The 14945-nt window shown below is 33.0% G+C and overlaps 2 protein-coding genes across 2 annotated transcripts; both read left to right on the forward strand.

The window, feature by feature from the left end:
* The first annotated feature begins 6135 nt into the window (after nt 1–6135).
* Nucleotides 6136–10600, forward strand: LOC132293432 (MLO-like protein 3). Its single transcript, XM_059790917.1, has 15 exons — nt 6136–6407; nt 6505–6562; nt 6685–6992; nt 7139–7255; nt 7420–7480; nt 8233–8321; nt 8442–8516; nt 8657–8748; nt 9072–9121; nt 9205–9245; nt 9360–9533; nt 9637–9672; nt 9753–9820; nt 9919–9979; nt 10069–10600. Exons 1-15 carry the CDS (start codon nt 6282–6284, stop codon nt 10390–10392), a joined length of 1680 nt encoding a protein of 559 aa, XP_059646900.1. The 5' UTR covers nt 6136–6281; the 3' UTR covers nt 10393–10600.
* A 541-nt stretch (nt 10601–11141) lies between these two features.
* Nucleotides 11142–12226, forward strand: LOC132293433 (uncharacterized). Its single transcript, XM_059790918.1, has 2 exons — nt 11142–11413; nt 11529–12226. The coding sequence occupies exons 1-2, from the start codon at nt 11210–11212 to the stop codon at nt 12042–12044; spliced, it is 720 nt and encodes a 239-aa protein (XP_059646901.1). The 5' UTR covers nt 11142–11209; the 3' UTR covers nt 12045–12226.
* The last annotated feature ends 2719 nt before the right edge of the window (nt 12227–14945 follow it).

Raw genomic sequence — 14945 nt, forward strand, 5'->3', positions numbered from 1 at the left:
AATCTAACTCATTTTAAAGTTTAGGAGATAAAAGTATTTCATCTACCTGAATTTGATTGAAAGTGAAAAGCGAAATATACTAATTAATTAAATTTAATGACATGATTTTGATATGTCAAACTTGAGATAATTAGTATATATATTTTTATTTGAATTTTTTTCCTTAGCAGAGATGACAACATAAATAGTGCTCAAATTATTATTATTTGAAAAATAGAATAAACTTAATCTCGATGTTAATAGGATTTGAACCCTCAATGATAATGTACTCAATTTGTTTATGTGCATTTATCTTTTTGACATTCTCGATCATTTTTATTTAAAAAAGTGCATTTTATAGAGCATGAGAACGAATCCCCAATAGAATTGATCTATGATTATATGTTCCAATTACATTGTGCATTAGATAAGAAGATATGAGTTTCTTTTCCTAAGCATTTTAGTCATGTTAGAGATATATAATATTGTAAGTATAGATATTTATGTTTGAACTTTAAAAAACGGTGTAAGTAACTAAGTATTGTGGTTTTTGAAAATCCTAGTATACCATTTTGGATTAAATCTAATGAGGTATAAAAAAATCTGCAATGTTATCTCTTATTACACTAAATATTAGGGATGGCAACGGGGCGGGTTTGGAGCGGGTTTCCCTAAATCCCGCCCCACCCCTTTTAATTTTTGTCAAGTCCATACCCGCCTCGAGACCCGCGACGGGTTAGATTTTCATATCCAGCCCCGCCCCGTTGGGAAATACTGTGCCCCGTGCCCGCCCCGCTAACAAATTTTTTTCTCCCACGTTTTGGAATTTAAGCTCGTGCTATTTAAATGTGGAAAGCCTGGGAATGGCACAACATAAATGAAATTGTCTCTTTCTTTCCTAAACGCAATGGACTGGGAAGAAAGGACGGGGGGGTGACCCATTCTAGATCAAGGACAATCAATCTAGTTTTTTTTTCAAGTAGATTCAAAGAAAGGGATCCTCCGTTTAGAGCCTCGATTCGGTTTATAAATTCGTTGCTTAAGTTCTTACTTTTTTCTTCGTTGGTATAAATCCAATTATTGTATAGTTCGTCAGAGGGGGGGTTTTCTATTTCCCAACAAAAATAAAAAAAATAACATGCACATAACATAATTCAGAGAACATAATAAACAAAAATAAAAATTTAATACAACCAAATTACAAAAAGTTGTAAGCTTCAACTTCCACCATAACCAAAACAAAAACAAATTTAATACCAAGTTTACATCTCAAATTAGGATTGTAAGAAATGGGTAACTCAGTAAGCCGCTAAAATAAGTTATTAATATATATATATATATATATATATATATATATATATATATATATATAAAATATAGTTATATGCTTAGCAGGGTGGGGCGGGGCAGGGCCCCTAAGATATGTGTACTAAACCCTTACCCGCCCCGTCACCCGCAACGGGTACAAAATTTGTATTCATACCCGCCCCAATGGTATAAAAAGTGTTCCCATATCCGTTATTAATGGGGCGGGACGGGGCGGAGTCCCGGCGGGGCGGTAAAAATTGACATCCCTACTAAATATTATATTTATATTTTAAAAACTAAACTACTTTTAGCTCAAAATATAAAATTCACCCCAATTAGATAAGAGCTAAACTCATTCTAATAAGAGCTATTATTCAGATGGAAAAAATCTTCTCAAGTTACTCATTTATTGGATTGGTTTAGTGAGGGGTAAAAAAACTGACTTACGGAGTTAAATATATATTTACTAAATTTCTAATATACATACAACTTCCGTATACAACATATCTTATTATTTAATTAATTGACTTTCACTTCGTGGTGACAGTTGATTAAAATTTGAACATTCCAAAGAACAAATGAAAACCCTAAAAAAGAATAAAAACCCAGAACAGAAGAAGAACTTCATGAATACGATGCAAATACATATAGAATTATATATATATATATATATATATATATATATATATATATTATATTTACTAATTTTGCTTGCCTCGGCAAGCGTTTTAGGCAAACTTTAGTAACATCGTTGCCTTGATTTCCTTGACACACACAAACATAAATTATATATAATCAACTGTGACCATGAAGTGAAAGAAAAAGAAAAAAAAAAAAGGAAAAACGAAAAAAGAAAAAGAAAAAGGAAGAACATGATTATGGGAGAAAAAAAAAAAAAAAAAACCCTTAGCCACTTTTTTTTTGTTCAATCATTCTCTTTAAAATTTAAGAATTAATGTTATTCAATTCGACTTAATTTCATGAAGTTTTAATAATCAAGTGATTTGACTAACCCTAATAACCTATAATTATATGATTTGTTCTTCTTTTTAATTTTATTTTAGTAACATGTTCTGCATACATATTTTAATTTTTGCTGAATTGTTTTAAAGCAAGGTTATTTTTTTATTTATTTTTTTTATTTTAATTTCAGTCAAAAGATAAAGTTAAATTGTATAATAATGTACTCGGTATAATATATTATATAGAATATAATGTATAGAGTGGTATTTGTACGTATGATAAAATAAAAGTAAATTTCTTTCTTGCCTTATTGATTTAGTGTTGACTTAGTGATTACAAAGCTATATTGGAGAAGTGTCGTTAATCACCACGTTAGAGCATCTCCAATATATATATATATATATATTTGTGTAAATCTAATATGTCATGATAGATTTACACAAAAATTTTGAATTATTTATTTTTAGCTCCAACAGTTATTTTATATATTTTGTGTAAAAATATATTTTCTAACAACAACCAACCACGACCCCGCATAACTTTCACAAACCTACTTAATATAGTGTTGATTCATTAATGGAATAAGAAAGAGAGAAGAGAAAGGAAATATGCTACAACAATTTTACACATTGGACTCGACAATGTATTTTAAAAGACTGCTAGATATAAAAAAATTACACATCATATGGCAGTGTATATTTTATACAAAAATGTGTTTTAACATAATGCTGAAGAGGAAATGTTCTTCAATAATAACCAACCACGATCCCACATAACTTTCACAAACCTACTTAATATAGTGTTGATTTGTTAATGCAATGAGAAAAATGGAAGAGAAAGGAAATATGTTGTTATGGCAGTGTAAAATATACAACAATTTTACACATTAATGACTTGACAATATATTTTAACGAATTGTTGGAGACAAAAAAAACTACGCATCATATATGACTGTGTATATTTTACATAAAAATGTATTTTAACTTGAGAGTATTTTTTTTTCTAATCACAAAGGTAATCACGTTTTGACAATTCAAATCGAATTATAAATAAAAGGTCAAAGTTTTGGCTTTCGTAATAACCAGTTTGTCAGCTGACATTTAGTTGGCCCAACTCAACTAGTTCAATGGGGCCCAACAAAGGGTAAAAAAATATTTCTTTTACAACGTAATTTAATAGCCTACGTAACAAAGTGTTCATTACATGTAGCAAGGGACAAATTTATTTCCATTCCTAGACACAGGGAAAATCCAATTCATTTTATTAATACTTGTAGTTTTAGAGTATCAGCAATTAATGAATGATGATTGTAAGAAGTAAGGATTTTAATTCAACATCTAATATCTTAATAAAAATTTGGCAAATTATGCATTTTAATATTTTTATGAGTAATGATATAGTCCTAATTCGGGTAATGTTGATTGATATATAATATATAGTATCAGAAAAAAAAAAAAAAAAAAAAACCAACTTGTATGGGGTTAAGTGTGAAATGAAGAAGAAAATAAGTTGATAGAGTTACATGACAAAAGTCATGGGCTGCTTCTCTTTTCGTCATCATCATGAAAATGTACGCCAATGTTGATTCTGTCTTTAGAAGGAAAAGAAATAAAGCTGCAACAACAACAACAATCTGAAGCAGATCAGATCATCATCATCGTGGCTGCTGGAGACAACTCCGTCCGCTCGCTCGAATACACTCCCACTTGGGCCTTCCCCACCGTCTGCTTCTTCATGGTCTCCGATTCCATTCTTCTCGAGCACTCCATCCATATGCAGAATCACTAACGAACGGGTTATATTAATAATTTGAAAAGTGATGATGATTTAAAAAATAGGAGTGACATACGTGGCATTGTATCCATGGCACCACATTTGCTTGTTTTGAACTTGAAAATTGATTTTGTGTTTCCTATTGCCCTATTCATTATTTGGATTTACGGGGTCACAAAAAGTGTCTTAGACACCACCTACTGAACTTTATACTCACCCTATTATTTTAACATTTTTCAGGATATGGGAAAGAAGTGGCGGATGACGTTCCACCTCATGCCTAATTTGGTTTAGAAGATCATTTTGCTATTTTTGTATCTAAGTCTCACTAGTTTTGTAAAACTTAGTATATTGTATTCTGTACGGAAATTTATGGACTCTTGTTACTGTAATTATATTCATAAACTGTAAATAGATGTAATTGGAGTAAAATTTTAGTATGTGAGCATGAGACTATGTATAAGACAAGTACTCCTTTATTCTGGATGAATGGGATGATGATGATGGGCTATTTTGAGGAGGTTGTTGATGTTGTTATTTTGGGAATGTTTTATATTATTTGTATTATGGGCTGGGAACAGATTAGATAAATTTTGAAGGTCCAAGAGAGGTCATTGCATTTTTATACATTTAAGCAGATTGGTGTAGGACCCTTTTTAGCAGAGGTCTTGCCGATTTTTTTTTTATAATTGGTTTCGGTTTAAGGTCGTTACATATATATTTCCAAACATTATTTACAAATCTATTTTTTATTTATTTTTTATTTTTTTTCGGAAGGTAAATGCAGAAGATGATTGATAGCAAATTTAGATGTTTTTTAAATTATATTTTGTTACATCTTATACATAATATCTTATGTTTTTTTTTTTTTTTTAAAGGTTTTATTTATTAATGAAAGTTTGCAATCTAGCTCATTTTGAAGTTTAGGAGATAAAAGTATTTCATCTACCTGAATTTTAATATACCAATTAATTAAATTTAATGAAATGATTTTGATAACTCTGATATGTCACACTTGAAATCATTATTAGTATATTTTTATTTAAAAAATTTCGTTAGCAGAGATGACAACGAAAAAAAAGTGCTCAAATTATTATTATCATTTGAAAAGTAGAATAAACTTGATCTCGACATTGAACCCTCAGTGATAATGTACTCAATTTGTTTATGTGCATTTATCAATTCGACACTCTCATTTTTATTTTTATTTTTATTTTTTTTTATTTAAAAAAGTGCAGTTTATAAAGCATGAGAATGAATCCCCAATAGAATTTCTCAATGATTATATGTTCCAATTACATTGTGCATTAGATAAGAAGATATAAGTTTCTTTTCCTAAGCATTTGAGTCATGTTAGAGATATATACTATTGTAAGTATATATGTATGTTTGAACTTTAAAAAACGGTGTAAGTAACTGAGTATCGAGGGTTTTTGAAAATCCTTGTATACCATTTTGCATTAAATCTAATGAGGTATAAAAAAATCTGCAATGTTATTCCTTATTATTCTAAATATTATATTTTAAAAACCAAACGACTTTTAGCTGAAAATTTAAAATTCACCCCGATTAGATAAGAGCTACTGTATTAAGAACTACTGTATTAACCACACAGGTAAATCACGTTTTGACTATTCAAATCAAATTATAAATAAAAGGTCAAAGTTTTGGCTTTCCTGATAACCACTTGGCAGCTGATATTTAGTTGGCCCAACTCAACTAGTTCAATGGGCCCAATAAAACCCAACAAATTTTCTTTTACAACGTAATTTAATAGCCTACGTAACAAAGTGTTCACCACAGAGGGACAAATTTAATTCCATTCCTAGACACGTGGAAAATCCAATTCATTTTATTAATACTTGTAGTTTGAGAGTAATTATCAGTAATTAATGAATGATGATTGTAAGAAGTAAGGATTTTAATTCAATATCTAATATCTTAATTAAAATTTAGAAATTTATGCATTTTGATATTTTTATGAGTAATGATATAGTCATAATTGGGGTAATGTTGATTGATAATGAATATATAGTAAATAAAAAAAAACCAACTTGTACGGCGGGGTTAAGTGTGAAATGAAGAAGAAACTAAGTTGATAGAGTTATATGGCAAAAGTCACTGGGCTTAGCTTCTCTTTTCTTATCATCATGAAAATGTACGCCAATATTGATTCTGTCTTGGCCTAAGAAGGAAAAGAAATAAAGCACCAACTGCAACAACAATAACAATCTGAAGCTGTTCAGATCATCATCATCATGGCTGCCGGAGACAACTCCGTCCGCTCCCTCGAATACACTCCCACTTGGGCCCTAGCCACCGTCTGCCTCTTCATGGTCTCCGTTTCCATTCTTCTCGAGCACTCCATCCATCTCCTCACCAACGTAAGTAAATATAATTAATACCACAAATACACACATTTACACACAATATATATATATATGTATGTATGTATTTTAATTAGAACATTACATGGTGCAGTGGCTCAAAAAACATCGGAAGGTTGCCTTAAACGATGCTGTGGACAGGATTAAATCTGGTGGGCGAGATGATCTTAATTTCATATTTATTTATTTATTTTTGGTATTATAATTTTGTTTTATTATGTATATATAAAATTAATGAGATTGTTGTTAATAATTTGGTTAAATTTGGTTGCAGAGCTGATGCTACTAGGGTTCATGTCACTTATATTAGCAGTGACACAAGTCCAAATTTCAAATATCTGCATATCCACAAGGCTTGCAGATATCATGCTTCCATGTAGCAAACCTAAGAATACTACTTCTACAACAACAGTTGTGGAGGATTATCAAGTCTATAGTACTGTTTTTGGAGTTGTAGGACATTTGTTACACGTCAATGGTTTCTATAATAATACTAACAACTCGTGGACACCACATAGAGGATTGGATGAGGAAGAGAAGGTGCCCGTTAATGAGACTGCAACTACTGATTCTTGCGCTGAAGTATGTTAATTTCTAAGAAATTCGATCATATATAGTTCTCTCTCGTGTATCTCTTTTATGGATGAGTAATGTTGTTTAGACGTATTTCACAAATCGACGGGTGTAATCGAAAGAATTTTTATGGATTGATTGATTCCATGGTGCAGGGAAAGGTACCTTTGGTGGCTCAAGAAGGGATTCAACAGCTCCAAATATTCATTTTTGTGCTAGCGGTTATGCAAATTGTTTACAGCCTTGTCACCATGGGTCTGGGTAGGGCTAAGGTAATTTAATTACAAGCTCAATTAATTTGTTGATGTTTTTTCAAATTTTACTACAACGTAGATGGATGTGTTTGTGTCACGGTGATAGAAATATTTAGCAATCCTTATCGGTTTCAGTTTTAATCAATCAAAATTAGCGTTTAATTGGATTCCAATTTGCATAGATGAGGCGTTGGAAAGCTTGGGAAAAAGAGACTCAAACCACCGAGTACCAAGTTGCAAATGGTATGTCTAAATCTATATATATATATATATTTTATCATTGCTCTCTTTTCAGGCTAGTCAAACAAATAGAAAGCCTATAACGGCGTGTTTGCCAATTTGTCTACGGCAAAAAAATAAAATAAAATAACAAAAAAATGAGATGACTTATAACAAGTTTCCAGAATTAATTCAGTTGGTTTGGACTTTTTTTATAGAAGTATAGTTTGGGTGTTTGAGCGACCAATTAATGTGTATTACGTGCTGGAATGTGTGTGTGTTTTGTGTTGGAATGTGTGTGTATTACGTGCTGGAATGACTATCATTTCCTGAATTGGCAATGGGAATGGTAGTAGCAGGGTCTAAGAAATTAATTTCCAAGTCTTAGATGGGGTGCTATTATCATATTTCAATTTTATACCCATAATAAATGAGAAATGGTAGGTCCACAATTTCTTGACTTCGGGGGGATGGTGGGCAATATTATCAATTTTTATTTTTATATATACAACTCATTGTTAATTAGTAGTATTTGTTTGTTTCACAAATTATATTAACCCTTCTTTTGAGGGGTTACTGTCCCAAAACAATTGTATTTGTAGGTATGATCGAGTCCTAGCACTAATTAAAGTCAAATGGTTCTCAAAACTGGATATTATAATATTGTAATGAATTATAACGATAAACAACAACACTGCTCAATATATTTGTGTAACCATTAATCTTGTTAGAATACATAGTTTTGTTGTTTTTAATATTTTCGTTATGTTCATCAGACCCAAATCGATTTAGATTCACAAGGCAAACAACATTCGGAAGACGACACACAACCATGTGCACTGATACATCAATTTTCTTGTGGATTGTGAGTTATAAAATTTATATATTTTATTACATACTATTTTTTAATCTATTATATTAATTGTAATAATGATTTAATTAGTTGACACATTGTAACAATTTGAGTACTGTGAAAATGGTGCAGAAATGTTTTTTCAGACAATTCTCTAATTCAGTAGCCAAGGTTGACTACCTTACCTTGAGGCATGGTTTCATCGCGGTAATTAATTATCATTCAATTTCAGTACTCTTCCTGATTTTCCAATTTGAATTCATATATATATATATATATATATATATGAGAGAAATATATAGAGATTAGAAAATTGTTTTGCTTACGGTTGTGAATATGTCTGTTAGGCTCATTTGTCGGCTAGGAACAAAGACTTCAATTTTCAAAAGTACATACAACGATCCTTGGAGGAAGACTTTAAAGAAGTTGTCAGCATCAGGTGATACATTTTCTAATTTACTGTTCTTATTGACTTTGATCACTTTATAAACCCTATTTTTAAAAAAATTAAATGAAAGAAAAAAACTATATATCTTGAGAACACTTCGTCTCAGCCGTTAGATGGAGATCTCATGTACTAATATGACCTCGATCCAACGTTAAGCAGGAGCATACTCTTGAGAATTCTCTTCTATAGCAGCATAATCATATAAAATTTGCATATACACAAAAAATAACTACAACATCGTAGAATCCAATATATATATATATATATATTTCCATACTTCTAACTCTCCTAATAAGTTGTCTTTCTCTTGACAGCCCTCTTATGTGGTTTATAGTTGTTATCTTCATGCTTGTGGATGTTCATGGTGAGTAGGAAATACATTTTCCAGATCTTTTTTTATTCAAGATTATTGTGGATTTTATAAGTTTGTGTTTTGAACTCAATCAGGTTGGAATGTATATCTGTGGGTGTCTTATGTTCCACTATTGGTAAGTATATATATGGCAAATAAAAAAATAAACAACTTAATTAAAATTAACTTATTAAATATATGATTACTAAAACTAAACTTGAGCCCATTCTACAATATTTATATGTTGCAGATAGTGCTGTTAACTGGAACCAAACTTGAAGTCATTGTTGCAAGGATGGCTCTGCAAGTTAATAATCAGAACAATGTAATCATAGGGACCCCTCTAGTTCAACCCAACGATGATCTCTTCTGGTTTGGGCGACCGAGTTTCGTTCTCACTCTTCTACATTTGACCCTTTTTGTGGTATTTACTTCTTCTTCGATTAAAGAAAAATTAAAATCATTCTCTTTTTCATTAATCTTAAATTACTGAACTAATAAATGCTACCTTTTCTTGTTCATTTTAGAATGCATTTGAGCTTGCCTTCTTCATTTGGGTGACGGTAAGTGTTTGTTTTGTTTCATCTTTCCACATTCGATCAATGTCTTTCCAAAACATTCTTATGCTTCTTTTTGAATTCAGATACAATTTGGAGTGAAATCTTGTTACCATGAGCACACAGTGATCATTGTCACACGAGTGGTGTTAGCGTAAGAGACGAATATTCAATTTACATGTCATCTCTGATTCAATTTTCTTTTATGATACAAAAACTTACTAACAAATCATTTTCCCATATATGTTACAGTGTGACAGTTCAGGTCCTTTGCAGCTACATTACTCTGCCCCTATATGCACTTGTGACACAGGTATTTAACAATATGAACATATTCACAATTTTGACATATTTTTACAATTCAGGCATGGTTTATTATGATAAATAAATTGTTGTCCACAGATGGGTTCACAGTTCAAAAGCAAGGCACTCGAGGAGCAAATCGCGAAAATTATAAAGCAATGGCATGCTGAAGTGAGGGACAAGAGGAGAAGACAGGAACAATCCTTCCAGTCTACTCCGCGGACTTCTTTGTCCGCAGAATGGAGCCTCAGAAATAGTCCCATCGATTATTCTTCTCATCACCGGCCCATGAATAATGGGATGCCAACTGAAAGCAATCACTTGTCCAACAGAGGAGAAATCACTGAAGAAGAACAAGTGGTGGACTCATCTAGGGTTCCACCACGGACGGGCATGCTCGAATTGCCAACAGTGAGGAACTAAAAATTAAGCATATTCAGTGGTGCTTTATTCATTTTTCTGAGGAAGTTTTGAGTTCCACACAGTAGTTCACTTTCACATATGTTTGTATATGTAAAACTGTCCATATTATGGCATGACTTGCTGACATTTGTAACACAGCTGAATCAAAATTGGTTGTAGAAGGATCATGCTTACATATGAGATTTTAATGTTGTTCCCTGAGTGGACTTAGCCTAAAACAAACTGATAAGTGATGCATAACAAACACATGAATTTGTGGTATAATAATACATGGGACTTGAATGCTTATAATGTTGGGCTGAATTCAGGGTAGGTCACACAAATCTGCAAACAATCCGGATACCCTCCTCGAGGGGATCCTTTTGGTGCAATAGTCTATCGATACATAAAAAGGTAGTTGTTGAATGAGCGGTATAATGTAGTTATTGCTTATGCGATATAAAATTGTTGCATAAGTGATGTAATGGCACATGACGCGACACAAGATGAAGTGGAATAGGAGAGTATCATATATTTATAAACAGTTACATGGTTGGATATAGCAACAAACTTGCAAATTTAGGCAGGATTTAACCTAAAATTTAGCTGGGGGCAAGTAAGTCTTTTAGCATGTGAAAGATGTGGAGTAAGGTGGTTCAATGGGACCATGACTCATAACCACATCTGCCATTGTCTAGGACCCCCACTTGTTGTATTGATTTGCTTCATTTATTCTCTTTGCTTTCACTACCACCACAACACCACCGCTACCATGTGGATATATATAACGTCTCTTTTCCCAAAGTGCCACATCTCTCTCTCTCTCTGATCTCTCTCCATGGCCAATGACTATGAAGTGTGTCTTTTTGAAGTGATGAATCGTCTTTGGTTCCACCAAATTATTCTTTTCCCTGAACCAACTGTACTTATCCCCAAAACACTTAAAACATCAAAACCAACCTCAGAATCACTTCCACATCCATCTATTACAGAGGATCATGAAATGTTATCACCAATTCCATCTTCAGCAACTCCTCTACAGGTAATGAAAGCGCGCATTCCTCTCTATCTCAATACACACTGACAAACATATATACAATTTTGTTAACTTATGTTTTTTTTTTTTTTTTTTTTTTTTTTTTTTCTGTTATTACAAGGAGGATGACTCCAACAATGAAGATGATACTGAAAGGCTGAATTTAATGATAAGCAAATCGCGGTCACATTCATCATCACCATTGAACAAAAAGAGCTCGAAATGTCTCAGTAATTACTCCGGTTATAGCACGAGCTTGCAGAAAACGATGAGCTGCAAGAGCTTGTGGGAGCTAGAACTTGAGGAAGTAAAGGGTTTCAGGGACTTGGGTTTCATATTCACAAAAGAAAATTTAACCCCACGAATGATGAGTGTATTACCAGGCTTGCAAAGACTTGGACTTGGAGGTTTTGCACCTAAAGATGATGAAACTGAAAAAGAAGAAGAAGAAGAAGAGGAAGAAGAGATGAGAGGTTTAATGATGAGGCCATATTTATCAGAGGCGTGGCTAATAAAGAGACCGGATTCGACGCTGCTAAACCTGAGGATACCGAGGGTGTCTGCCGCTGCTGATATGAAGAAACATATTAGGAATTGGGCTAAAACTGTGGCTTCTGTCATTCACCATGTTTCTTGAATCTGCTAGTGCAAAGGAGGATGAGAAACACAGCATCCACTCATTTTCGGAGTAGAGAATCTATTCTGCCGACAACTTGCAACTGTAAAATTAATATGCCTTAGTTGAATTTGAATATATAATGTGGTGATTGAAATGAATGATCCAAATGTAAAATTAATGATTTTTGTTTACTGTCTTAATTTCAGCTTTCTTCGTCTTGTAAACATTGTTTTGTAAACATAATATCAGAGTAAGTTATAGAATTCAAACCAAATGAAAAACGTGTATTGAATAAAAATGACCTGAGAGAGGCTTTTAGAGCACACTAGGCAATGAAAGAGATTAGTCTAAGTAATATGTGGAGGTGAATCCCGGTTATGTTTAATTTGAACTTGTGTGAAACTAGTCAAACAATTTTGACGGGGAGTAATTTATAATTCAATTATGTATAATACTAATTATCTCAACCCTGGCCAAACACAATATTGTCCGCTTTTGGTTCACCCAGACCAGAGACTTCTCAGGGGGTCACCCATCCTGGTACTACTTCAAGTTAAGCACGCTTAACTACAGAGTTCTGATGGGTTCACGGCCATCACGGCTTTAAAACGCGTTGTGTCATAGAAGGGTGTTGAATCTACATATAGCACTTGCCGCATCCACACCCAGACGATATGGGATTGTGCACTTGCAGCTCGCCCAGTGTGGTAGCCTACTGGTGCCCCCTGCACACGCTCACACACACCCGCCCACAAGGTCGCCACAATCACCCCCCTTTTGGGGCCCAACGTCCTCGTTGGCCACACTTCCGGCTGGATCAGTCTCTGATACCATTTTTAACGACTCTCACCCTGGCCAGACACAATATTGTCTGCTTTTGGCTCACCCAGACCAGAGATTTCCCAGGGGGTCACCCATCCTGGTACTACTCCAAGTTAAGCACGCTTAACTACAGAGTTCTGATGGGTTCACGGCCATCACGGCTTTAAAACGCGTTGTGTCATAGAAGGGTGTTGAATCTACATATAGCACTTGCCGCATCCACACCCAGACGATATGGGATTGTGTACCTACAGCTCGCCCAGTGTGGTAGCTTACTGGTGCTCCCTGTATACGCTCACACACACCCGCCCACAAGGTCGCCACAAATTTAGCCTCTATTTGGTTACTAGTCAAACAATTTTGACGTGGAGTAATTTATAATTCAATTATGTATAATACTAATTATCTCAATAATTTAGCCTCTATTTGGTTGAAAAGAAATGAATGGAAAAGAAATTAAATGGAGAGTTATGTTATTATTATAATTTTTTTTTAATTTTTAAATGGAAGAATTTGGAGGGATGCATTAAAGCTTGATGAGTTGGTTTTGTTCTATTTTAAAAGTGGAAGGATGGGGAAGAAAATGCTATCATTTTTAATAAAATTTTATTAACATCAAATTTGTCTTCATTTTCATAAAAGATAAAATTTATGAAAAATAATATAATTTTATTTTTTTTATTCCTTAAAATAGTCTCGTCTCTCTTCTTTCTTCAAAAGTAATTAAATAATTATTTTATTTGTTAATCAACTAAACAGAGACAGAAAGGACTATGTTGGTGTGATCGGCCCATCTACAATTTATTGCTTGGGCCGAACTCTTTACAGCCCGACCAAATCATGGTGATCTAAAATGTGCAAGGCCTGCCCTCAGGCCAGTTGTAACTTGACAAGCATTCAGGCTCTGTAGGATCATACCCAGAAGGAAGTTAATTCCCAACTCTTCTCCTCAACTTCAACTTCAGAGACATTTGTAACGTAATAAATTACAAATTTCTTCTAGCTTAAGCTTATCATAAATTTTATATATATATATATATATATATATATATATATATATATATATAATTTCCTAATTTCTTCTTCATACATAGCAAGCCAGTTACAGTAGAGAGGGGGCAAAACTCGAGGTACGTAGATGGATAATATATATATTTTTTTTGACCTTTAACCGTCTTGGCAAATAATACAAAACCCACTTTATCATTGCATATGATATGACTGAGGTACTATATGTAATTTTTAAGAGCAATAATTTGTTGATTGTTGAAAGTCTTGTAGTATCTGAATTATTTGAATATAATCCATCGACATTATTTATGATTTTTAACTTGCTCTTCTTCTCAATATGATTTCTATCTTTATATATGTACTTTAATTTCTTTCGATCTTACCACTTTTTCCGGATTTGTTCCCAATTTGATAAAATTCCATTTTTTTTTTCAAATTTTTTATTATTAGTAAATGGTAAAGAATTTGAAATATTATACTTATTGAAATATATTATCTAACACTCATCTCTAAAATAGTTACTCACGGATGAGAAGTTTTACCCTACTCACCCCTTATGTGTTCCAATAACAAAACAACATATCAGTTTTAATAACAAAATAACCCATGCCTTCCTTTGTTTTCTCAGACCAACCATTGAATAATTGTACACATCATTTTTTTTATTATTATTTTGCTGAATTTATTATTAAAGCTAATGTGCTATTTTGTTATTGGAACACATAAGGGGTGAGTAAGTAGCTAAGTATTGTTCATATTGGACTAGTTACAGATGCACAATCCCACATCGCCAGTGTGGATGGGACAAGTGCTCTATGTAGATTTAATACCATCTTATGATACAACGTTTTTTAAAGTCGTGATGGCTATGAATCCACCAGAATTCAGTAATTAAGCCTTCTTAATTTGAAGTAGTACAATGATGGGTGACTTTGGGAAGTCTCTGGTCCGAGTAAGCCAAAAACGGACAATATTGTGTCTAGACCTAAGTCACACAATCTTTTTCAACATGTGTTGTTCTCCTGCGTCACGTTTCGCGCGCACTCTTACTCAACTAGGAGAGTTGTTACATAAGTAATTTGGTTG

This window comes from Cornus florida, unplaced genomic scaffold (assembly GCF_030987335.1).
Source record: "Cornus florida cultivar Cherokee Brave unplaced genomic scaffold, ASM3098733v1 CherokeeBrave_3.0.0_Hap2_Chr02, whole genome shotgun sequence".
NCBI classification, from domain to species: domain Eukaryota; kingdom Viridiplantae; phylum Streptophyta; class Magnoliopsida; order Cornales; family Cornaceae; genus Cornus; species Cornus florida.

Coding starts and splice junctions, on each gene's coding strand:
- LOC132293433 (XM_059790918.1), top strand. CDS start 11,210: ATGGCCAATGACTATGAAGTGTGTCTTTTTGAAGTGATGAATCGTCTT. Junction 11,414..11,528: donor CTTCAGCAACTCCTCTACAG/GTAATGAAAGCG, acceptor TGTTATTACAAG/GAGGATGACTCCAACAATGA.
- LOC132293432 (XM_059790917.1), top strand. CDS start 6,282: ATGGCTGCCGGAGACAACTCCGTCCGCTCCCTCGAATACACTCCCACT. Junction 7,481..8,232: donor CGAGTACCAAGTTGCAAATG/GTATGTCTAAAT, acceptor TATGTTCATCAG/ACCCAAATCGATTTAGATTC. Junction 9,980..10,068: donor TATATGCACTTGTGACACAG/GTATTTAACAAT, acceptor TGTTGTCCACAG/ATGGGTTCACAGTTCAAAAG.